The sequence below is a fragment of the Cetorhinus maximus genome, chromosome 9, assembly GCF_964194155.1.
Source record: "Cetorhinus maximus chromosome 9, sCetMax3.hap1.1, whole genome shotgun sequence".
Lineage (NCBI taxonomy): Eukaryota > Metazoa > Chordata > Chondrichthyes > Lamniformes > Cetorhinidae > Cetorhinus > Cetorhinus maximus.
Window position 1 is genome coordinate 117,430,498 of NC_135887.1, and position 26,210 is coordinate 117,456,707.

At 44.4% G+C, this 26,210-nt stretch overlaps 2 protein-coding genes across 5 annotated transcripts in view; one reads left to right on the plus strand and one right to left on the minus strand.

Moving 5' to 3' along the window:
• The window catches only part of immp1l (inner mitochondrial membrane peptidase subunit 1), a 152,309-nt gene extending 146,253 nt beyond the window's left edge, over nucleotides 1–6,056 (minus strand). The window contains exons 1-2 of the mRNA XM_078549414.1: nucleotides 5,960–6,056; nucleotides 694–738 (exon numbers count right to left, since the gene is read on the minus strand). The gene's annotated coding sequence lies outside the window, so the exon portion shown is untranslated. The remainder of the gene's footprint in view (nucleotides 1–693; nucleotides 739–5,959) is intronic.
• A 153-nt stretch (nucleotides 6,057–6,209) lies between these two features.
• elp4 (elongator acetyltransferase complex subunit 4) overlaps nucleotides 6,210–26,210 on the plus strand; it is a 307,678-nt gene continuing 287,677 nt past the window's right edge. For 3 of the 4 annotated variants that reach the window (XM_078549418.1, XM_078549419.1, XM_078549420.1), the window contains exon 1: nucleotides 6,210–6,379. In XM_078549418.1, the coding sequence (XP_078405544.1) occupies nucleotides 6,244–6,379 (136 nt within the window). In that variant the 5' untranslated portion in view covers nucleotides 6,210–6,243. Of the gene's footprint in view, nucleotides 6,380–9,168; nucleotides 9,192–26,210 lie in introns of those variants that run through there. The other variant, XM_078549421.1, reaches the window with a different exon arrangement.

A 26,210-nucleotide genomic window follows, 5' to 3' on the forward strand; every position in this document is an offset into this window, starting at 1 on the left:
TTGAACCTGCCTCCACCACACTTCCAGGCAGTGCATTCCAGACCTGAATCATTAGCTTCTTTCGCAAATCACTAAATCTGTTCCCCCCTCCCCCCCCCACATTCTCGATTCTTTTACAAGTGGGAACTTGTTTCTCCCTATCTACTCTGTCCAGCCCCCTCATGATTTTGAACGCCTCTACCAAATCTTCTCTTAACCTTCTCCTCGCCAAGGAGAACAGTCCCAACTTTTCCAATCTATCTTCATAACTGAAGTTTCTCATCCCCGGAACCAGTTTTGTAAACCTCTTCTGCACTCTCTCTAATGCGTTCACATCTTTCCTAAAGTGTGGCACCCAGAACTGTACACAATACTCCAGATGAGATGTAACTAATGTCCTATACAAGTTCAACATAACCTCCTTGCTCTTGTACTCTATGCCCATATTAATAAAGCCTAGGATACTGTATGCTTTATCAACTGATCTCTCTACCTGTCCTGCCACCTTTAATGACTTATGCACATATACACGCAGGTCCCTCTGCTCCTGCACACCCTTTAGAGTTGTACCCCTTATTTTATATTGTCTCTCCATGTTCGTCCTACCAAAATGAATCAATTTCACGTTCCAATCCAAAATTCTCAAATCGTAAGCAGTAACAGTTGGCAACAGAAACAGCTAATTTTAAATAATGGCATATTCAGCTTACTTACCAGTTCCGTATTTCCCAGTTGTTTGATGTTTCTGAGATTCAGTGGCTAATGATAACAAGATTGAAACAAATTACATGCATGTTAATTTATATTTTTAATATGAAGTGTTTCTGAATCATGGCAGTAAACCTCTGAAATATTCTCATAACAAACTACAGATATTTCAGTTGCAATATTTAATACATAAAAAAAGAAACTCAATGCACCAGGCAATGGCGAGGCTATGCAGTCCATCCTGGTTCTCAAAGGGGAGACTCCATAGGCAATACCTTCTGAGGTGGTGACATAGCTGAGGTTTTTGTTGCAAGTACACCGTTGTGGACACAAAATTATTTCCAAAACAAATTCAAAGGAACAAATAATAATACAGCTTTCACTGGTAATAATTACCAGAACATCAACCGTTTGCTACAACAACTCATATTTATCTAATGTTTTAATGCAATAAAATGTCCCAAGGCACATCCTTAATGCAATTATCTCTCATAAAAGGTGCCACAACAGAGATGGAATGTGTGTATTCTTTTTAGATATTCATTCTCAGGAGGTGGATGCCACTGGCAAGGTGGATTTTATTGCTTGAGAAGATGGTGGTGGACCTTATAATTGAACTGCTGCAGCCCGTGTGGTGAAGGTGCTCTACCAATACTGTTATGGTGGGGGAGGGAGAGAAATTCCAGGATTTTGACCCAGCGACAATGATGGAATGATGATATATGACCAACGAAGGATGGCGTATGGCTTGGAGGGGAACTTGGAGGTGGTGATTTTACATGTGCCTGATGCCCTTGTCCTTTGAGGTAGTGGAGGCCATGGATTCTGGAAGAGCTGCCAAAGAAGCACTGGCAAGTTGCTGCACTGCATCCTGTAAATGGTACACACTACAGTCAGGGTGCACAGGTAGTGGAGGGTGTGGATATTTAAGGTGGCAGTTGAGCTGCTGATCATGTGGACTCCTTTGTCCTGGATGGTGTTCAGGTGCTTGGGTGTTGTTGCAGCTGCACTAACAGGCAAGTGGAGAGTATTTTATCACGCTTAAGGTTTAAAAAGCATTCAAAAGCTCAAGTACTTTTTAAACGATCCTGGTACTAAGCATCCACTCTACTCCAAAAACATGTATTTTAATGTCAGTTATTTTGAAAAGTATTTCATCATTCCTTTGTAACATATAGGCACGTGGTGAAAATAAACTGCAGGTGATATTTTTGGCAAGTAGAAAGAGAAAATAAATTGCTGAGGAAATGGAATGGTTTTTATTCTCTCATGACCAAGCATAACTCGATCATACTGTTGTGCTGAAGTAGATCAATTCTCATGTGGTATAAAAAAATGATATATATTTTAAAACATATTCCACGACAAAATTTTATGAAAACTGTATTTTGAATGTTGTAATAAGGTCCTGGCTATTGTAAATGTCTTAATACATGACATAAGACATAAAATGGAAATATCAGGAGCAATACTGCAGAACCTTCTAATAAAAAAGCATATGCCTTATAATGGAGAAGTGAAAAATATTCTTCACCAGTGTTACTTCTTTGATGAAGTAACAGAGAGAGGTGTTGCGCATGTTTCAAGAAGAGCTTTCAAAGGGGTAGTTGATAAAATATCTCACAACAGACTTATTTAGAAGATAGAAGCACATGATGTTAATGAGATGGTATGTAGTTGGCCAAGGGATTTTTCTGCCTGAAAAGATGTATTCACTGAGATCCCCAAGAGGTCAGCATTAGGACCATTGTTTTTCTTGTTATATGTAATTGACCTGGACTTGGGTAAAGGGAGTACAATGTTGAAGTTTGTACAACTGGCAACATAATAAATAATGAGCAGGATAGTAGCAGACTTCAGGAGGACATAGGTCATAGGTGAAATGGGCAGAAGCATTGCAGATGCAATTTAATGCAGGTAAATGTGAAGTGACACACTTTGGGAGAAACCATATGGAGAAGCAGTATATTCTAACTGGTACTATTTTGTGGGGTTGCAAGACCAGAGGCCTGGGGAGTACATTTACAAATCTTTGAAGGATTTGCAGAGAAAGTCCAAAAGACAGTTAAGAAATGCATGGGATAATTGCCTTTATAAAAAGGGTATTGAATACAAAAACAAGTCAGTCACGCTAAATCTGTACTAATGAATGGTTAGGCCTCAGCTGGAATATTGTGTACAATTCTGGACACCAGACTTTAGGATGGACGTAAGGATCTTGGAGAGAGTACAGAGAAGGTTTGCCAGGAATAAGAGCTTTCAGTTATGTGGTTAAATTGGAGAAGCTGGGACTGTTCTTACAGTAGAGAAGATTCAAGGGAGGCCTACCAGAGGTATTCAAAATTATGAGGGAGAAACTGTTTCCTCTAAAAAATGAGTCAGTAACCAGAGGTCACAGATTTAATAAGTGGTAAAAGAATTAGAATGGAAATGAGGAGAAATTATTTCACTCAGAAGGTTGTTGTGATCTGGAACATGCTACCTGAAAGACTGCAAATAGGAACTTTCAAAAGGCAACTGGGCTTGCACTTGAAGAGAGATAATTTGCAGAATGTGGAACAAAAAGCTGAGGCATGGGCCTAAGTTGAGATAGCTCTTTCAAAGAGCCAATGCAAGAATGGCAGGCGATAGAATCTTACAACACATAAGAAAATCTATGAATCTAATCACAAGGAACATACTTCAGCTGTATAAAAGTACATTAGTTAACAAAAATTCTATTGACCTCAATGGAAGGAGGAGTTGATTGGCATGTAAAGCAAGCTGTTAATTCACTGCTGCCTGTTTGTGCAATTGGAGATATGAAATTTCACCCCTATAGTGTTTGAAATATATTCTCATGCTCAAGTTTTACTCTGGGCTATTTTCAGCAAGTTTACACTATGTATCTTTTAGTACTAAAAGTAAATTAACAAGTTGGAATAAAAAGGCTACCTTTGGATTAATTAAACTCAATGTTTATACCGTGTGGCTTGATATAGGAAATTCTTATATTAAATATAACTTCAATTGCATAAATGGGCTTGAAGTCAGCGCGACACAACTCCAACTATTCTTAAAATAGGATTTGCAAACTCTGTTATGCAATTCTATCAGTTTAATTGTGCTTGGAATATATGCTGCATAAGCCTAGTTGGTTAAAACGACTTCTGATTAACGCAATCCAAACGGAACGCTGATGAAAGGTCACCGACCTAAAGCATTAATTCTACTTGTCTCTTCTTAGATGCTGCCTGAACTGCAGTGTGTTTCCAACACTTTCTGTTCTTATGCCAATCATATTTAAATGCACTTTCAATCTATACAACAACAAATTGCATTTGTGTAGATCCTTTACTGCACTAAAACATCCAAAGGTACTTCACAAGAGCATTATAAAGCAAAACCTGGCACTGAGCCACATGTGGCAATAAGGCAGAAGGCTAAAAGGTTGGTCAAAGAGGTAAGAGAGTCTTAAAGGAGGAAACAGAGGTAGAGGAAAAGCAAAATACTGCGGATGCTGGCGGTCTGAAATAAAAACAGAAAATGCTAGAAAAATTCAGCAGTTCTGGCAGCATCTGTGGAGAAAGAAACAGAGTAAATGTTTCAAATCCAATAGTCCAATCAGTTCTGAAGAAAAGTCATATTGGACTTGAAATGTTAACTCTGTTTCTCTCTCGACCAATGCTGCCAGACCTGCTGCGTTTTTACAGCACCTTGCTTTTATTAGAGGTAGAGAGCTGGAAAGGGTTAGGGAGGGAACTCAAGAGTTTAGGGCCCATAGGCTGAAGGCTGCTTTACCATTCGTGGAGCAATTAAAATCAGGCATACTCAAGAGGGCAGAATTAGATGGTCACAGATATCTCAGAGGGTTGTGCGGCTAGTGGAGATTTCAGAGACAGGGTGGGATGACTTGAAAAGAAAAAAATGATAATTTTGAAATCAAGGCTTGACTGCAATCCCATTTAGCTCACCAAGCACAGGAATGATGAGTAAACTTTGGGCAAATAGGCCATGGACAGCAGAGTTTAGGATGACCTCTAGTTTAAAGAGAGTATAATGTGGTACGCCAGCCAGGAGCTGATTAGAATAGTCAAGTCCAGAGTTTAAAAAGGCATGGCTAAGGGTTTCAGTAGCAGAGTAACTGAGACAGGGTCAGGGTCAGAGATGTTACAGAGGTGGAATTAGATGGTCTGGTTCAATTATGGTGTTGATGGTGCAATTATGAAGTTGGAAGCTCAACTCAGGTGGAATGTTGCTAACAGTCCTTTTGAGCCTCAGACAGTTGCCAAATTTTTAGTGGGCACTGAAGACAATGGCTTCAGCCTTTCCAATGTTTCATTGGCAGAAATTTCTCTTCATCTAGTACTGATGCTGGATAAGCAGTCTGATGATTTAACGACAATGAAGGAGTCAAGAGAGGTGGTGGTGAGGCACAGCAGGGTGTTGTCAGTGTACATGTGAAAATTCACACTGTGATTTCAGATGATGTTGCCAAGGGGCAGCATGTAGATGAGAAATGGGGGGTGGCAAGGAAAGATCCTTGGGGGACACCAGGAATAACAGTGCAGGAAAGGCAAGAGAAGCCATTGCAAGTGATTCAAAAACAGAAAATGCTGGAAAAACTCAGCAGGTCTAACAGCTTCTGGAGAAGAGCCATATGGACTCAAAACATTAACTCTGTTTTTCTCTCCACAGATGCTATTAGGCCTGCTGAGTTTTTCCAGCATTTTCTGTTTTTGTTTCAGATTTCCTACATCAGCAGTATTTTGCTTTTACCATTGCAAGTGATTCTCTACCCAGAAGGAAAAACGAGTTCAAAATTGTGAAATCACAGTAAAAATCAGTAATACTGGCACCAATAATCCTGGAGTTCCATTTTAAGGAATATAAGACTAATTCAGGCAAGTTTTACTGGTACCCTTCATTTCCATGGGGGTTTTTTTTCCCCTTTTGGATACGATTAGCTAAATAATAATAATCAGGTGGTTGCTCTTACTTTTGAAATACATTTACAGTTAACCATACATTTTCTACTGAACCTAAATCTCACTCCTACCATTCCCTATGCATCCCCTAAATACACTTCTGGGGTTTGTAGTTTCTGATGGCGACACTCAGGAGAAGCAGCTGCAAAATAACGCATGCGCATTTGGTTAAACAGCCTCTGCTGACAGTTCGTAACCGTTTGACAAACTTTGAGTTCCGGCGTCTTTAACGTCTAACTCTTATGAAAGAATTACGTATAAAACAATACCATCAGTTACCAAAATAAGAAAGGACAAATCTGTACCTTCTCTTCCTAAACGGAAGATAAACTCATCGCTTTAACAATGTCAACCGCACGCTCTCTCAAAGACACTGTTGGTACGCAGCGGGGGAGGGTAAGGGGAGGGGGAGCCAATCAGAAATAAGCTATTATGTGTTTCTGGCCTTAATGGTGAGGAACGGTGTCCCTGATTGGATGGCACTCCGAAGGTCGCTGTTGATTGGTGGTCGCTTGCCACGCTTCCGTATTAACCGCGCCCCCCCTTTGTCTTTTATCCATGGTGCAACACGGCCGCTGGCCGTGGGAAGATGGCGGTGTGTGCCAGCACGAGTTTCCAGCGGAGGGCGCGGAGCCAACGGGCATTAGCGCGTGGGACCCGGCCGTCGCTGCGTAACGGGCAGCTGCTGCTCTCAACTGGGGTGCCGTCCCTCGACTACATCATAGGTCAGTGCGCCCGACTCCAGCAAACCCACCAAACCAAAGGCGAAGATGGAGGGTGATTGTAAACACAAGAACCTTCAACCGCCCCGGCCAACCTGGTGGATAGAGGCACAGCAACTTCACTCACAGCATAACCGAGCAAGGCAATTCAGCCCATCTTAATTCATCCTACTAGGCCATGGAGGTTTGCCAAACCTCCAGGAATTTAATTTTTATAGCATCTTTTACTACCACCAGACGTTTCAAAGTGCTCGGCATTTAATGAAGTACTTTTGAAGTGTAGTCACTCTTGTAGGAAAAGCAGCAACCGATTTGTGCTCAGCAAGCTCCCACAAGCAGCAATGAGATAACATTAACATGCGTATTCTATTTTGTGATGTTGATTGAGGGATAAGTATTAACCTGGACATCAGGTATAACTCCTCTGCCCTTTGAAGTAGTTCAATCGTTTGTGCCACTGGGAGGGCAAACAGGGCCTTTTTAAAAATTCATTCATGGAATGTGGGTGTTGTAGGCAAGGTCAGCCAGCATATGTTGCCCATCCCTACTTGCTACAACTGAGTGGCTTGCTAGGCCATTTGAGGGGGCAGTTAAGAGTCACATGTGGGCCAGACTGGGTAAGGATGGCAGATTTCCCTCCCTAAAGCAGGAAGAATCATACAGACTCCAAATGCTTTTTCTGTTTTTATTCATTCTGTAAAGGGCATTAGGGAACCAGATGGGTTTTATGGCAATCGACAATAGTTTCATGGCCACTGTTCCTGAGTCCAGCTCCAATTCCAGTCTCTTTGTTAATTTAATTCATTGAATTTAAATTCTACCAGCTGCCATGGTGCAACAGCCTTGGCCTCTGTTTTACTAGTCCAGTGGCATTACCACTACACCACTACCTCCCTGTGATGTCTCATGGGAAAGAAGGCACCTCTGGCAGTGCAGCACTCCCTTAGTACTGGAGTGCCTGCCTTGATTTTTTTTAATGCTCAAGTCTTGGAATGGGACTTAAATCTGCAATTTTCTGACTCTTGAGGTGAGCGCATTACCATTGCAAGGTTGTTTGGTGTCTCACTAAGAGGTCTGGAGGCTTATGTGGTTGAACATAGACTGTTCATTGTTAACACAATTATATGCATATCTCTTAAGGGATAGCCCTACCTATCATTATGCTGACTTTCAAACTCTTTCTACACCACTCTGCATCATGTCTACTGTTGTGTGTGTCTCTACATCATTGTGGGCGGTACAGTTTTCTAGTCCCACTTTAACCCTTGCTGCGCTGAACAACCTTTTTCAACACCTCCCCACAAGTATTTACCCAACATATTAACAGTGTAGTCTTTCTTTACATCCTGCCCCTTCTCCCCTCCTCCAGTCTCTGACATTACAAATGCAGATGGTCTGGAAGCTTTATGACTCTTCCAGATCTCATTCCCTTCCCATTGGAAGGAGTAGTAGTTTCAGTTGCTTTGGGCTGACTGTCTTGGTTTGGAAATTGTAGTACTTGGTGTTTCAAATATTTGGGTTTCAACAATTGGTTTGCTCCTTGCACTCTTTAGTGTTATGCTTTTCTTTGTTGACAATTCGTCCTTTTTGATCGGATAGCATTGTCTTATCCCGTTCCTTTTGGAGGAAATTTTTGCTCCATTTGTTCAGAGTGGACTCAGGTTTTCTTTTGTGGTGGGGACTGCCATGTTCTTCCTGGAAGTTGACATTTCAAAAATGGGACCTTCATTTCCACTTGTTTCACAATTTCAGCCAAATATTTGTTTACTCTTATTTTCCTGTACTTTTTTCAAGCTTTTCAATCTTTTCATTAAGTTCAGCCACTACCCTGGTGAGTTCAGTTGTCTTTGTTTCTGAGTTATCTGTAGAATCCTTATACAAGCTTAACATCTTCATCGGGCATTCAGTTCCTTTTGGAGTTTTTCTTCCATGGTCCCTGACTGCTCCTTAGAGCTTTCCAATTCACTCATTAGATTCTTTATCTGTTTCTTAGAATTTTCATTGTCTGCTTTTGAAGTCTGGAATTGCTCTTCCAAACCACACATCTCATTTTTTCATGTTCTTCATGTTGGATCGAAGTTCAGGAATTTTGGTGTTTCACGATGAAGTTCCAACATTTCATCAGTTTTGGTTTTTAATTCTGCATTCAACCAACTTCTGATTCATCAGTAATTCCTTCAAGCTCACATTTTGTAATTTTACTTCTGCTAGCTGTTTCTGAAACTCTTCAAGCTCCTTTGTGAGAGCTTCTACTTTCTCTTTCCACTGTTAACTTTTTCTTGACATTCTAGGTTCTTGATTTTCATTTCAGCCATGTCATTTTTCAACAACTCATTTGTTCTCAGTAAGTTTAAAGCATCCAGTACTTTTCCTCCTAGTTCCTTGATCTTCAGCGTCGGTTTTACATTTCCGGATTTTATTTCTGTTTTTTCTTTCTCTGCCTGCAGCAGAGCTTCATCCTTGTCCTTCATTTTTGGTTTCACTGTTGGCTAGGTCTGTCTCCGGTAAAGTCTTAGCATGATTACAGGACGGAAACAAGTTATGTGGCTTCATTATCTGCTTGCAGCTTGGAAAGCTCTACAGATTTTCTTTTCAATGCCTCCTCTTTTCCATTCAGCTGATTCTTCAGCTCTTCAGCCTCTTTCTTGTACCTCTTGGCTTCCTCCTGGAATATCGAACATTGCTGACTCTTCTCTGCCAACTGGTTCTTCAGTTCGCTCAGAATGACAAATTCATTTTGCTTCTCTTCATAATTTTCCAGAGGAATAAACTTTGACCTGAGGGATACTTGTAGCATGAGAAGGTCCTTCAACAGGTTAGACTTTTCTTTGCGAAGCTCAATTGCTTCATATTGATTTGAGTTTTCTTGTAATTCAACAGAATCTGCTCGACTTTGTTTTGCTGTTTTTCCATTCTGTTGTTCAAGATGGTCTTCATTTCTGCATGCTGCTGAAGGGTTATGTGCTCTATTTGCATTCGATCTTAAAGAATAATTAGCTTTTCTTTCAACTGTTTATTTCCTTGTTGACCTCATGCTGCACTTTAGTTTACTGCTTTGCTGCTGCTGGTAGTTCCAATGCAGCTTTTTCTGAAGTAGTATTCAATATCTATTTTAGCTCCATGTCTTTCCATGGGCATGAATTGATTCCTCAGAGGCTTTCAGGGCAGCGATTTCTTTGAGTACCTTTTCTGCCTGCTGTTGTGCCTAGCTGTACTTCTGGTTGAGTTCTTCCAATTCGTCTTTGATACAAACATTTTCTTGTGGAATAGCTTCATTTTCCTTTTGCAGGTTTTGTTGTTTGAGTTACGTCAGATAACTTTCCTTCATTCACAGCCATCTGCTCTCTCTGCACTGCCACCTGCTGTTGCAGTATGAGCACTCTCAGCATTTAGAAAAAGCTTTATAAGCTTTTCAGCTGCTTCTCACCCTCTATCCTCTGCACTGAACGCTTTGACTCATGCACTTCATTGCACTGACAAGGTCTGTGACCACCTTGTGTTTTGCTTGAGTATTGTCTTCCTTACTGCGGGGTCTCCTTTTCCTTTTGCCACTCTATTGGGTGTGTTTCAGACTTTTTTAAAGGTCTGCACTCTTCACCACTTGGAGTTTAAAATTATTGTCAAAAACTTTTAATATCTCACCTAATGTGATTGACGATTCACCCATACCTTGTCTTATGATTACATTGTTGGCAAATTTACCAAGTAAGTACAAGAATGTATTAACTTGCACTTCCTCCGATTTCCTACTGCCTGCCGTTTTAAAAACTTTTTTCATTCATTCGGGCTCAGTTGCCACTTGGTATGGAGTCAACTTTGCACGTCTATAATCTGACTCCCAATTTTGCATCTCATTTGGCCCTTGCATGAACTCATTGGTCTGGTAGTTTTAATTGATGCCCCTTGGCTGTTTTTAAGAGCAGGAGAGTAGGCTTAATTTTTTTCTTTCAAAATGGCACAGCTGCAGCAGTTCTCTCTTCCTGTGCTTGTCGGGTTTCTGCAGGCTCCTGCTGCGATCACGGGCCTGATTCTTTAAACAAATCAAATTTGCAGGAAATCTTCAAACAAGTCTTTGGGCCAGGTGCTTTGTTTTTTAAGCTTGAAAACCTGATAACGCATTAGGATCTGGCTGCCATTTTAAAAACCTTTTTCATTCCTTCAAGCTCAGCTGCCACATGGTATGGCACCAACTTTGGACTCAGCTGCAGCATTCTTCCAGCCACCCTGGTTAAACACTCAGCATGTTCTACCTGATTAGTGCCCTGGTTATTTTTAAAAGGAAAGTTCAGCCTTTTCATGAACTTTGCTCACCCTTTGTGATCTGGTTAAGTCCTTTAAACTCTGTTTGATCAGGTTTGGCAGTGGTCATCTTTGTGCTCTGTCCTTTAGCTGCATCATGGATTTTTCTTCTGCTCTTCACCCTCCACGTCTGCAATGGAGCTTCTTGTTAGGTGATCTCCAGCTGTGTCTTTGGTTCAGGTGCACTTCACTCAGGTCAGGCTACAGTTTCTTTAGTTTTTGTAGCCTTGAGATTCTGGGTTCCTTCTCCAGCTTCTTTGAGGTTATGACTTTGTTCATTAGCTGCCTTGGGATTTCAGGGTCTGTCCCACCGCTGCCACCATGTTGAAAGGTTGTTCAGTATCTCACTAAGTGGTCTGGAGGCTTGTGTGATTGAGCATAAACTGTTTATTGCCGTGTGCACAACCATATACGTATCTCCAAGCTATAGCCTTATCTAGGTGCTACCATTATGCTGACTTCTCTCAGACTCTCCCTCTGCCACCTGTCTACTGTCATGTGTGCCTCTACATCATACTCTGGGTGGTACTGTTCTTCAGTCCCACATTAACCCTTAAATGCCGAACACCCTTACACCACAGTTACCAACTGAGTCAGCTGGCACCTGTGAGGAAAAGCTATAAGGAGCATTAAAAATAGATTAAATTTGCTTGAACACTTTTTTCTGTTGGTTACAAATATGAGAATGCTTCCAGGGATGAGGGACTTCAGTTATGTGGATAGATTGGAGAAGCGTGCGTTGTTCTTTGAGAAAAGACGATTGAGAGGAGTTTGATAGAGGTGTTCAGAATCACAGGGCATCTAGACAGAATAGATAGGGAGAAATTGGCCACATTGGCTGAAGGATTGAGATTTTAAGTGATTGACAAAAGAACCAGTGGTGGCATGAGGAAAGAAAGCTTTGCACAATGGGTACGACCTGGAATATATTGGCTGAAAGGGTGGTAGAGACTGTTTTATCGTGACTTCAATAAGGGAATTGGATAGCCACCTCAGGGGAAAGAGATTGCAGGAGACGTGCAGGGAGGAATGGGACTGGCTAGATTGCTCTTGCAGAGAGACCGCGTAGGCCAAATGGTTACAGCACAGGTAAAGGACATTCTATCATTCTATTCTATGAAATATTGGAGATGAGGGTTGGGGAAAGGCTATTTGACCAGTTGGAGGTGGGGGATGATGTGTTGAAACCTCTGGAATATATCCAATTAGAGTTGGCAATCTTAATCTAGAAAGACCCTACAGTTCCTCCTTCCTGACACTCCTTTCCATTGCCACGTTGTACAGAGAGTTTATTATAAATGGATGCTTGTATTTTTTTTTTAAATCATTCATGGGATGTGGGCACTGCTGGCTAGGCCAGCATTTATTGCCCACCTCTAATTGCCCTTGAGAAGGTGGTGGCGAACTGCCTTCTTGAGCCACTGCAGTCTGTGGTGTAGGTACACTCCTCAGTGCTTTTAGAAAGAGAGTTCCAGGAGTTTAACCCAAGCACAGTGAAGGAACAGCAATATACTTTCGAGTCAGGATGGTGTGTGGCTTGGAGGGGAACTTCCTTGTGCTGTTCCCATGCATCTGCTGCCCTTGACCTTCCAGGTGGTAGAGATCGCAGGTTTGGAAGGTGCTGTTGAAGGACCTTGGTGAATTGCTGCAGTGCATCTTGTAGATGGTACATGCTACGTCCACTGTGTGTCGATGGTGGAGGAGTGAATGTTTAAAATGGTGGATAGGGTGCCAATCAAGTGGGCTGCTTTGTCCTGGATGGTGTCAAGCTTCTTGTGTTGGAGCTGCATTCATCTAGGCAAGTGGAAATCACACTCCTGATTTGATGGTGAACAGGCCTAGGGGAGTCAGGAAGTGAGTTACTCACTGCAGAATTTCCAGCCTCTAACCTGCTCTTTGTAGCCACAGTATTTATATCACAGAATCACACAATGCAGAAGAGGCCCTTTATGGCTAGTCCAGTTCTATTTCTGGTCAATGGTAACCCCCAGGATGTTAAATTTATGACTTAAATGGTAAGAGCGAGGTCAGGAATAATGGACCAGAACCTTTGAGAAGTGACCATCACAGTTGGGTTGCTACTCTGCTCCTTTTTACTTACCTTTAGTAGGGAGCTGCCCGTTTCTCGCCCAATTTTCTGTCTCCGGGCCTGGTGAGAAAACTGTAGTGCAGTGGGTTCCTGAGGCTTCAGTGCAGTGCAGCAGTGTTGGGGGAAGTTACAGAATAGTTACCCAGGGAATGTTAGAAGGATTAAAACCACTTCTAATTTCTAGTTAACTATAGTGCTGACCCACAGCTCCTGATACCCTCCTAACCCCCTGACTACTCGTAGGGTTTTAAATTGGAGTATAGGATGGTTCCCAGTGCAGGGTAACTGCCCATCGGAAGTTTCAACTTCCCAGGTAATTGCCATTCAATCCTTGTGTGGGCCTTCTGGGTGGAGGGTGGTTCCTTCAGCACACCTTCTGAGGTACCTCTTGGGTACAACCCCCTGGAGATTGGAAGTTCTGGGCCTATGCGTTTTAAAGTGGGGACTGAGTCTGGCCTTATGACATGACCATCTTCAGCCCATGTCATCTGAAGGTTACAATTTATCCTATCCTTGCAGTGCTGCAGAGGATTGACTTGTAATTCTAAGTTTACACCTCCTTTCTTTGTGGGAAAACCTACATTGCTCCAGTATTTCTGGAAGTACTGTAGCATGGTGGTTATGTAATCCAGCAGACCTGGACTAATAATCCAGAAACGTGAGTTCAAATCTCACCATGACAATTTCTGATATTGAATTAAATAAGTTTGTTATAAAAAGCTAATATCAGTAATGGTGACGGTGAAGCTAATGGCTTATTGTAAAAAGCCCTTTCACTAATGTCCTTTTGGGGAAGAAAACCTGCTGTCCTTACCTAGCCTGGTCTGCATGTGGTTTTAGACCCACAGCAATGTGGTTGATTTTTATCTGCCTTCTGAAATACATAGACCACTCAGTTTTATCAAACTGTGACAAAAATAATTATAAGAATTGGCCTGTAGGTGTTCAGTAAGGTAGTTCACCATCATCATCTTATGGATGAACAATAAATGCTAGCTTTGCCAACAACATCCACATCCTGTGAATGGATAAATAGGAAAAAAACAGACCCTTGACACAATCGATCAGAATGTCTCCCTTATTTTTGGATGACCAGAACTGAACCCTCAGAAAAATCACCAGGCCTGATTGTTGGTTTTGCCTTGTATGTAGGGAGACAGCTTTTATGAAGGAGGTGGGGAAGCAGGAAGGGAGTGGGATTAACTGGATGCTTCTCACACCCTCTTGAGAAGAAAACCTGATGTTGCTATCCAATTTAGTTCTAAATGTATGAATTGTTTTGAAGTATATCTCTTAGAAGTAAATATATTGGACAGAGATTTTACAGAGGAATTCTAAATCTTTGTCCCATGGGATGTTTTCTTGATTTTAAATAAGCAGCGAAGCCTTCCCCTGCCCAAACATTCATTGCTTCTGCAGTCACTCTCACTTCTTTTGATCTTCTAAATGTCATACCAAATGTTTCCCCACTGTTAACTGTTTAGATATCTAATGGGTTTTAAAGTAAATTTGTCCAACATTCTGGACTGGAGAAATTTATTAAATACTTTTTTTAATACCAGTTTTGCCACTTTAACATATCTCAAAGTACTGTAAGCAGTGAATTACTTTGAAGTCCAAACTGTGTATTTAGGTATTTAGCAGACAGTGGAACTTAGCTTTGCAAACTTCAATCCATGGAACTGAGTGACAACCTGTTAGCAGTGTTTTTTAAAATTGCAATTCATTTTAAACATTTAGACCTGTGGGTACTTTTCAATGAGGCTACAATCAAATAATCACTTTTAAAATCCATCTATGATGGACATTCAAAATGAATGACATTTGACATCTCTTTCTCCTCCTAGTCTTAGCATTCATGTGCTGATGCACATTAGCACATGACCCAAAGTTGTGGTAATTTTAAAAGATATTGTTTACCTTAAAATCCAGTAGCAGGGCTTTTTTTATTATGTAAACATGGTGCAACAGTGTAGTTTTCACTGGAGTTGTCATTGAGTCACTTGCTTGTCACTCACCCTCCTCAAAAAGCAAAAGATCCTGTTTAAACTAGGCATGAGCAGGGAATTTATAAAACTGCTTCGTATACTGAAAGACTTGGTTATTATCCAAACTTTTTATCCAAAATGATTTCTCTTGTTGGGAAGTAGAGAGAGTTTAAGTGGGTTGTGTTATTTGTTGGTGTTAGAAATGAGTTTTAGCTTTAATGTTTAAGTTTGATTTGTATTTCTGTATGTGTGTTGAGAGAGGGTCAAGTCGAGTTTTGGTTTCACTTTGGAGGGTGCCTTCATTTCTAATGAGAGTTTATGACTGTAAGAGAAGTTAGGCAAACGTAAGAGTGGAGAGGCTGGGCATTTGCCTGACGCAAAAAAGGGTCCGGAGAGGCAGGTCCCTCCCACAGACACACACAAGAATCTAGAAACAGCCGTTTTTGAGTTCAATTTTGAAGATAGCTGCCAGGCAGAAGCAACCTTGAAGGGGCAGATAGCCAATCCCAAGCTAAAGTTGGTTGAAAGTAGCTGCCAGAGAGAAACTGGAGCAAAGGGAACAGACAACAAGTCCCAAGCTAAAGAAGAAAGTCCCCAAGAATGCAGTGGAGTGGAACAGGAGAAAGTCCCAAGCAGACCTTCTAGTCAAAGGAGGGACAGGAACCTGGAAAAGGCCGTAAGTGAAGCTAAGAGTGAGGGGCATAGAAAGACTCCAAGTTTCAAGCTTAAAGCTCCAAGCTGCAGGAAGCAGAATCAAAGCGATATAAAGGCTTGAGAAGTCAGAAGGTCCAAAGAGGCAACTGAAGGCCTGTAACTCTTTGCTATGGGCATATGAAGCAGTGGTGTACTGTTAATAGCTGAACCAGAGAGAGAGTGAGTGTGTGGAGGATAGCTTGAACACATGTGGTAACCCAGGGGAGAGGAACATGAGATTTTGAAACCCTGGAGGTAACCCCTTGTGGAAGGCGTCTGAGAGAAGGTGTTGGTTTGGGAGAAGATTCCAAAGTGAGTTCTTGGAGAGTGGAGACTGGAAACCCGAATGTGAAAGACGAAGTTCATTGTGACTGGCTCACGGTGTGACAAGTGTCTGGAGGGAGTTGCTGAGAGATCCATAGCACCTGGTTGAGGTCACATCTGTCACTTGGTTTCAGTATGGTGTGTCTGACCACAGGTCGCCTATTGGTTTATATGGACTGTGTACTTAATGTGGATTAGAGTATAAGAGAGCTTTTGTAACTTGTGTTGTCCTTACAATTCTGTATATATCTGTTGTAAGGTATAGTTGTGGGTGAAGGAGTATTGTAATATAGTTCACCTTTTGTTTAATAAATGTTTTATGCCTTTGTTAAAAGTTCATGAGCTGACTCTGGTGACTCTGTTCAGTAACCCCTCTCCACGTATCTAAACAAACAAAAATAAAAGTTGAGATCTAACAAGCTGTGTTCCACCCTGGGGTCAGGCTTGTCCAGGGGTAACCTCAGCTGGGGACCATAACACTCTATATATTTAATGTTTCTCCTATTTTCTAAGTGGCCCATAATGCTAATCCAACAAAACTTGTTAATGACTTGCTTATAAAATTATTTGCGAACATACATATTTTTGCTTGGAAAATGATAATATAAATTTCAATTCATGTAAGCCAACCTCTGGAATAAAGCAATGAGGCAATATCGTCAGAAAGTTGCTAAATTAGGCCTGAAACAGCAAATTGGACTTGATGGAAATGAGAGGCCGATAGACAAAGTATCATGTGCTGTGAATTAATATTGCATTTTGTTGTGCTTAATGCTGTGCATCCATTTTAAATTAACACCAGGAACCAGCAAAATAATCTGAATTTTCCCTCTTGTTTTGCTGGGAGGGTTTTAAAAATTAATTTTGTGTGAAGATGTTGACTGGTGTTTTATGTTTGCTTTTATGTACTGAACTCTCTGTATTAAAATAGCGTATTTTCCAGATAAAAATGGCAGGAAATACTTAATTCAGATGAACAAATGTCTGTTGCATTGTTTGCAGCCCTAATCTTGGAGCAGGAGCTTGTAACAACTCAATCGCAGAACATAGGACCCCTGCGATGTTTGAGTTTCATTGTTTTCTTCTGAAGTGAAAGAACTTGCCTAGGAAATCAGCTGACGTGTTGGTTCCAATGTTGAACAAGCTTGTGTAGGCAACTCAAATATCTGTGTGGGGCAGTATGTTATATCTTTGACATCGACATGGATTGCTCCCCTTACTCCCAACAGAAGTATGGTGGCTCCGAAGAGTGTCTTAGCCTGAGACAATGGGGAGGAGCTGGCAGCGAATGGGAGGCAGGCTGTGCCTGAAGGACTGGGGAAGTTGGTGGGAAGAAAGCTCTGCAGGTAGTGAAAAGGAACAGGTGGACGGCAAAGTTGAGTTGGCCATGGGTTTGAGTGCCCAGTGTCACAGGACACACATACAGCTAGGAAGTGAGCTATTTTATGGCATTCGTTTTTTTTTGTTAATCTGGAGCTAAATGAAGAGCCTGAAGGCAAAGTTGATAGGTAACTGTCATGGTACATTTATTTTTAATGTTGAAATTGAATTGCTTTATGTTAACTATGACCATTAAGGCAATATGTTTACTTAAACCTGGAGATGCTGTCCAAGCCTAAATTTTCATGCAATTTTGTATAGACCCAACATTTTGTATGAGTTAGGACACGGACAGCAGACTTTTCGATGACTTCAGGTTTACAGAGGTAAATGTGGGAGGCCAGCCAAGAGTAGAATAGTCAAGCCAGGATATAATAAAGGCATAAATGAGGGTTTCAGCAGCAGAAGAGTTGAGGTAGGGGTGTAGATGGGTAATTTTTTATATATATATATTCATTTTTGGGATTTGTACATCACTGGGAAGGCCAGCATTTATTGCCCTTGAGAAGCTGGAATTAGGACAGTGATGGCATGGATATGTGGTTGCAAGCTCATTTTGGGGTCAGATATGGCACTAAGGTTGCGAACAGTCTGGTTCCCCATTTTGACAGTTGCCAGAGAGACGAGTAGAATTGGTGGTGAGGGAGTTTGTGGCAGGGACCAAGGACAATAGTCTTGGCAGTATTTAATTGGAAATTTCTGCTCCCCCAGTGCTGGACAACAGATAAATCTGATAATTTAGACAGTGGAGGCTTGAGAGAGTTAGTGGTGGGATAGAGCTGGGTGTTGTTAGCATGTGTGTGAAAACTGACATGTTTTCAGATGATATCGGCACAGCATGTAGTTGAGAAAAAGGAGTCCAAGGATAGACCCTTGAGGACACCAGAGATAACTGCAGGAATGGAAAGCGAAGTCATTAATGGTGATTCTCTAGCTCTAATTAGATGAAAATGAAACTAGGCAAGTACAACCCCACCTGTTTGGATGACAGTGGAGAGGTTTTGGAGGAGAATAGTATGGTCAGCTGTGTTAAAGGCTGCAGGCAGGTCGAGGAGAGATAGTTTGCCTTTGTCACAGCCACATAGGTTGCTATTTGTGACGTTGACAAACCCGTTTTGGTGCTATTGCAGAGCAGAAAGCTGATTGAAGGGATTCAAACTTGGAGTTCCAGGAAAATTAGCAGAAGCTTGGGAGGTGAACAAACATTCAAGGACTTTGGAGAGGAAAGGGAGGTTGGAGATGTGGCAGTAGTTCGCAAGGACAAGTGATAAAAATAGGGCTTGAAGATACAGATAAACTAAGTTGATATTGGTAGGTTAGAGTAAATGTTCAAGATCTATATTTCACACAGAATTTTTTTATAGTCTTAGTTACTTAATCCTCTTAAAATGATTCATCGTTACCTATATCCTTTTCTGGTATGACCATCTCCCACTCTGGAAATGCAGCCCAAAATTGCAGTTGTATTTCTCTTTTGCTGGTTTGCTTTGTTCAAATTTTGTGGCCCTGTTGATTTGGATAACAATGTTCTTGGTGCTGTTGCTTCATTGGTGGATATCCCAAATTAGAAAAGTAAGATCTATTCGTATCTGTGCAGATCAACGTGAACGTGAATTTTCAACCACGTGAGCCTCAATGGTCAGTATCGCACAAAAACAAAAACCTTGAAATTTTCAGTTATACAGGGTACATTTAGCTATGTCAAACTTTTTAGAAAATGTGTGTCCTAGAGGTAATGAAGATTGGATAGTATTGGAGTCATTTTCCATTGATCCATCAACTCCACTGCTGCTTCAGTGACTTATAGTCAGTTCAGTTTTAAATAAAATGACTACACGATGAATGGTAGGACCCTGGGAAGTATCGAGGATCAGAGGTACCTTGGTGTGCATGTCCACCGGTCCCTTAAGGTCGTGGGACAGGTAGATAAGGTGGTTAAGAAGGCATATGTGATACTTGCCTTTTATTAGCCAAGGCATAGAATATAAGAGCAGGGAGGTTATGCTGGAACTGTATAAAACGCTGGTTAGGCCACAGCTAGAGAGTATTGCGTGCAGTTCTGGAATCCGCAATATAGGAAGAATGTGATTGCACTAGAGAGTGCAGTGGAGATTTACTAGGATGTTGCCTGGGCTGGAGAGTTTTAGTTCTGAGGAGAGGTTGGATAGACTGGGGTTATTTTCCTTGGAGCAGAGGAGATTGAGGGGGGACATGATTGAGGCGTATAAAATTGAGGGGTATAGATAGGGTAGACAGGAAGGTACTTTTCCTCTTGGTGGAGGGATCAATAATCGGGGGGCTTAGATTTAAGGTAAGGGGCAGGAGGTTTAGATGGGATGTGAAGAAGAATGTTTTCACCCAGAGGGTGGTGGGAATCTGGAACTCACTGCGTGAAAGGGTGGTAGAGGCAGAAACCCTCATAACATTTAAGAAGTATTTGGATGTGCACTTGCGATGCCATGACATACAAGGCTATGGGCCCAGTGCTGGAAAATGGGATTAGAATAATTAGATACTTGTTTGACTGGCGGAGACTCGATGGGCCGACGGGCCTTTTTTGTGATGTAGACCTCTATGACTTTTAAATGGAGGAACTTGGGCTTGGATATCCGGTCTGAGACCAATAGAGAATGACTAAATACTGATTCACCAACTTTCTTGAGGATGGTGAGCTCACCAAGTTGGATCAGGTGTTTCTCTAGGGTTCAGAAGTGAGGAAGTTGCAGGAAGTGGAATGTGATTCATCAGCAACATCACAATGGTACATTATATTTTGGTGATTGGAAGGAGTTGAAACTTTGTATCATTTGTAACTCTTTCAGGACTTTCCATGTTTCCTGTGTGTATAAGTGGCAAAAGCCAAGCATAGAACAGGGGAGGATCTTCTACCATGTTCGAATAACTTCACAGGTTTATTTTGGATTCTAAATCTCTTCAGATATCCTAAGTTTGAGATGATTATTTGAGGAGGAACAGGGCTTTTGTAATATCTTAACTGACCAATTAACATCTATAATGGATGGAAAGAGTTTTGGGGGATTGCAAGCAGAATTCCCTTTCCACCCCTAGCAATGCAAAATCATGATTTGTGTGGTACCTTTTGTTCTCTGAATTAATTTTTTTGAATTGTCAAATGTCCTTTCTTCAGTTGCCTTTGTGTTCTTGAGGTTCTGTGCTAGCACTGCTGCTTCCCAATACTTCAGTGTAATTTCATAAACTGTATAGCCAATATAAATAAACTTGCTGGATTTGCTAAGGCCAGTGGCTTGGAATATTTGTTTGTAATTTTACTGGATCTTCATAGTCACTGACTTGAGGGAATCTGACAAGTTTGTAGTGCTGTCTGCCTTGGAAAAATTAGCACCGTACAAGAGAAAATATCAAAGGAGTTTTATTACTGTGCATAGGCCTTGATGACCTCTGTGCATCTCCTCAAGAATGCATACTGAGAAAGTGCCAGACACTGAAAGTAACTTTTTTTTGTATTCTTTCACAGGATGTGGGCATCACTGGCTAAGCCAGCATTTGTTGCCCGTCTCTAATTGCCCTTGGGAAGATGGTGGTAAGCTGCCGTCTTGAACTGCTGAAGTCCATGTGGTTTAGGTATACCCAAAATGCTGTTTGGGAGGGAGTTCCATGATTTTGACCCAGCAACAATGAAAAACTAGCAATATAGGAAGGAATTTTCTGTGCCCGCTGGTGTCAGGCATGTTCGGTGGCAAGAGCAGACAATGTGGTGAGAGCGCCAAAAATCGGTTTCATGACGTCTTGAAACCAGTTTGCGATCGTCTGCTCAGACCGTCAATGGCCGGCCGCTTTTCTGGACATCGGGAACCTCATTGCAATACGTGTGCATGTCATTATAAGGCCAGCCCAACAGAATAATTCCCCTACGCTGGATCGTCCGCCCATATCGGTGTGATTGCACGCTGATGTGTTTCACAACAGCATACATAAGGCCTGCACTTGGCAGGCTGCACTTTGGAGGGAACTCTGAGGTGAGTGCACAGTAACATTGCACAGTGCTCACGAGGGCTGCCTGTTGGACTTCAAGGTTGAGGTGACTTGTGGAGGGGTGGGTGGGGGGGTGGTAAGGGCTGCCCTGCGGTTGAGGCGACTTGATGGGTTTAAAAGTGGTGGGGGGCGGGGGGGGTGTTGGTGCAAGGGCTACCCTGCAGTTGAAGGTAGTGCACAAGCACATGCGAGCGGGGTGGCGGGGGAGGGATGCGGCCATGCATTCGGAAAACTTTGTATAAAGTGACCATTCCTCTGAAACTGAGACAGTTCAGATGCAGCCACATTGGCATGTGTGGAGTCGGGCCTCTAGCTTATCTGCCCACTTGAACAGCGCAGGGCATGAAAGTACCACCAAGTGCTCCAGCGCTTTTCACCGCTTGGGCACAGACTGCAAACTAATGAGCATTTTAGTGGACTGCCAAACAGTTGGACGACTGGGTATGTTTAGCTCCTTGCTAAAGCTGGCCATACGGCAGTCACTGGTGGAGGCGCTCACAGCCCCTTGCAAAGTCGTCATCCTGGTTTGGACCAGTCTCACCTATGGTTCAAGCAAACAGCGCAGCCTTGTCGCGTGGGTTAAGAGAATCCCTAAGAGAATCTCTGTTTGAGCGGAGAGCACAGCATACAGTCCAGTGGGCAAAACTGCTGGCAATCGGTAATAGGGGAAGTAGGGTGGCATTTCAGTCAACCGTGCAGCGCATTAAACTCTAGTCATCCAAGTGGTGGCCAGCACTTTCTGGGATGGGTTAAGGGGCGTTCAGACTTGAGAGGTTCTTAGAATATCCAGGCTAACCCACTTGTGTTTCTCTCTCGCCATGCAGGAGAAGTACATCAGGAGCATGGGGCCTGGTGAACTAGCTTCATGCTTCGTAGTGTACAGAAAGAGAACACGATGGAGAAGAGCCCAACTGAGGTGCCTGGCTGCACAGAGGGAGGGACAGCAACTTGGGAAGAAGGGGCGAGTGAGGCTCCCACACACCCTGCTAAATAGCCACAGCGAATCGGTGCTGTGCTAGACCTAGGGTCTGTGGTTGCTGTCTTTCATTCCTGCAGATGACCGAGAACCAGTGTGGCCGAAGACTGCGCATATCTGGCCGGTCACATCTACCAGTTTCTGCAGGATTTGGTGCCACATGGAGGGCATCCACATCCTGTGGCCGTAAAAGTGACCAGAAGAGCCTGGGAGTGGGAGTTTGGAGAGAGCTGGAAGGGAGAGGACCTGCATACGTCCAGAGGGGGAGGACTGCTCCTTTGATGGAGGTGGGTGCCTGGGGGAGGTTAAGAACTGTCCTTGGACTGTTTGGTTGTCTGCAGGGGGAGGAATAGAACACCTGAGCAGTGAGGGCTGTGAAAGACTGAACTTGGAGGGGAAGAAGACCCGCACCCCACTCTGCTCTCCCTTGCCTTGGCTGGGTTAGCTAGTACTGCCCAGAGCTAACTGCTTTCGAGGATATTCAACATCTTTTGTGAACTGTGCCTGGGCAGTGCAAGCTGGTGAGGTGAAGACTCCCCCTGCAGCGGAAGATTGGAGAATACACCATCACCCTGCAACCCCCCCCCCCCCACGCCATCCCAGAAACATGGAGGTGCCTGCCTGCCTATCCCACTCCCCATTTGCTTCGGACTATTTCTGTTTGTTTTTTGTTTTCTTTGCTTCCATCGGGGTGGGTGTAGTACAACCCCCCAATGGCGACAACATCTTTACTGGTGGCAGGGCCCGCTTGGGCTGCCTATGCAGGGGTGGTGGTCTCTTCAGCCCCTGCCAAAGGCCCCATCACCTTTTAAGTTGCTTACCCGCAAACTCGGGGGAGAGGGGGATGGAATGCTACACCCACCCCACCGTGACCATTGAGGCCTTACTGAAGGCTATGGCTGGGGTTGTCGGCCCCTCCACCATAGTCGCAGCCTCGAAGGTGTATGGAAAGGCAATGTTCTTTTTTGAAGGCAGAGCGGGTGATGCACCTCACCCTCACAAAAGGGGCGCGATGTTCTTGGCGGAGGACCCTCTAGACTACCCTTTATCCGGATGAGCTCCTCCTCCCCACCTTTATCATCTGGGGGAGGTCAGGTTGGGGGTGGCACCGATCCCGCTCAGCCTAAAAGATGTTGCCTTCGACATGTGTACTCCTGGCGCCAGCTTTTCGTTCGCCTGGCCCGGGAGTGTACAGAGGGGGGGCTTTGTTATTATCCTTGAGGGGGCTGCTTACCGTATCTCCTGGTCAGCGGATGGTGTGCTGTGCCATGCCTTTGAGGAGATGGGCATGTGAGGAAGAGCTGACCCGTCTCCAAGGCTGTAGCACCATCCAGGTGGCTGCAGCTGGCATCGTCGCTCCTCTTTTCTCCCGGCAGCAATGGGGCATGTGGCTCTCAGCCACCGTCGCCTTTGGCATATCCCCCAAGAGGAGACCATTGAGGGCCCCTCTGCCTTTGATCCTTGAGTGGGATCGAGGTGGAGGTGGAGCAGACTGGCAGCTCCGATCCAGCTCCCTTACTCAAAACAGGGAATGGGTTGGAAGCTGGTGGCAGCGAACTGGAGGAGGACAAGGTTTCGGTGGTGAGCACTGAGGACAAATTAAGAGTCATTGTCGGGTGAGCTGGTGGATCCCCTGGTGCTCCCCATCATTTCTCCCCTCATCCCTTTACAGGAGCTCCAGTAATTTTTAGCGGGCGGTCGCCGATATCGGTTCCAGCCAGCCTTGGACTGGTGGATTTCGACTGTATCCTTGAGGCTAGGGACCATCTCGGTACCCAGCACCATATGCTAGGTGTGAGTAAGTTGAGGGACCTGGTCGGACCCTTCGACTTAGTGGATGTCTAGCGACATCTCCATCCTGACTCCAGTGTTTTCACTTTCATGTCACCTGGAGTCGGAGCATCCAGCCTCGACGGCCTTTGTTTCCAAGGCATTTGTGTCATGCGTTCTGTCGGCTTCTGTGCAGCAGGTGCCATGCTCGGACCACCGTCTGGTGTGGGTGGAACTTGTTGCGTCCTGTGCTCGGACAGGGTCTGCGTCCTGGCACTTTAACAACCTGTTGCTGGAGGATGAGAGGTTCCCTGTTTCTGGGCTGCTGGAGAAGGAAGCGGGTCTGTCGAGTGCCTTTCTGCCTCCTCACTAGGAGAAGGCATTCGATAGGGCAGATCATGAATATTTATTCAGGACTCTGCGAGCATTTGGACTCGGGACGCATTTTGTCGCCCCGATCCAACTTCTGAACACTGCCACATTGTCTAGTTAAAGGCGCCCCTTCATTTTGGGAGAGGAGTGTGTCAGGGCTGCCCCTTGTCTGGCCAATTGTATTCCATCTGCATGGAGCTTTTCCTGCACCTCTTGTGGAAGAGGTTGTCGGGGTTGGTTCTACGTGGGCCGGGCATCGGAGTGGTCCTTTTGGCTTAGGTTGATGAAGTGCTCCTCGTGTTCACTGACCCAGCTGACCTGTGGAGGATGCGCGAGTGCCAGGAGGTCTGCTTTGCCGCGTCCTCTACCAGAATCACTGGGACTAGTATTCTGGACTCCTGCTCGGTCAGTGGCGGATGGACCCCCTACTCGAGGAGCTCAGACCTTTCACAAGGAGCAGGACCAGCCTCCTCTACCTGGGGGTGCACCCCTGCCCTGCTGAGGAATCCTGGTTAGCGAACTGGTAGGAGCTGGAGGCCAAAGTCACCACTCGCCTACACCACTGGACAGGACTGCTCCGAGTGCTGTCTTACCAGGGTCAAGTGCTGGTCATAAACCAGCTGATTGTCACCATGCTGTGGTACCAGCTGGTCACTTTGACCCTTCGCCTGGGTTTTGTCTCAAAAATCCAGTGAATGCTGATCGACTTCTTCTGGGACAAGCAGCTGCACTGGGTTGCTGCTGGGGTTATGAGCCTCCCACTTAGTGAGGGCGGTCAGGCGCTTGTGTGCCTACGCATCCAGGTGGCAACTTTCCACCTTCAGGCCCTGCAGCAAAATTTATGTCAAGCCCCCTCCGAGATGGTGTGCCCTGGCAACGTATTTCTTCTGCCAGGTGCGTGGCTGAATTCTGACGTGCAGCTCCTGTTTGTAGACCCGAGAGGCCTTCGCGGCTCCTTGCAGGCGTTGCCCGTCCTTTACCAGGACCTGATCAAAGTCTGGAACATGGTTGCCTAGCGATGCAGCTCTCCGCCATCAGGAGTAGCGGCTATCAGAGAGCCGCTGCTCAGGAACCTGCACCTCTGCCATTTTCAGTGGCTGGCAGAGAGGAGGGCTGTAGCTGCTGGGGTGACCAGGATTGGGGATGTGCTGGGTGGCAGAGGAGTGGGCTGGATGCTTCCACAGGAGTTGGCACATTGTGCATCGGTGGATGTCCAGCTGGCGACCAGTGCCATTCAAAACCTTTAGAATGGCTGTGCTCAGCCCCAACATCATACTGGGACTTGAGGTGACGCAGGCACGCGGCGGTCTTCCGTCCGAGCGTACCCCTGTTTGGATGGAATTCCATGTTGGCCCCAAGCCCCGAACCCTTCCTTGGTAGCTGGTACCCTGCAACCTGAGTCGCCTTGCGGAAGTGCCCTCCATGCCCTTTTGCACTGCAAGGAGAGGTTTCCTGCGTGGGCTGCTGCATACCCTTCAGTCCTTTGCCCTTGCTCGCCACCCGGACATGCCTGCCTTGTTGCCGTCCAGCAGCAGAGGCCTCCAGTGGGTGGGGTGGGGACTCTCTACACAGTTGTCCTCCCCCTTTTCATCGGGTACCTGGGGTGGAGTGTGTTGCACGCAGCAGTCCCATACAACCGTAGGATGTCAGTTCACGGACTCTCAAGATGCCTGTGTCTTTTGCATCCTTGTGGAGTCCGTGGACCATGCTTATATTGGTTGTTGTCAGCTGCACCCCCTTTTTAGTTATGAGAAGCTTTTTACTGTTGTTTTGTTTGCACTTCAGTCCCACACTCCTGATCTACAGGCACCTGGTGCAGAGGGGGGTGCAGGGAGGGAGGAGGACCTCTTCGTGAACCTGCTCCTGGGCCTGGTCAAGTTGGCCATTAACAGGTCCAGTAAGCAGGCGATCGAGGGGGTCGCCTCACCA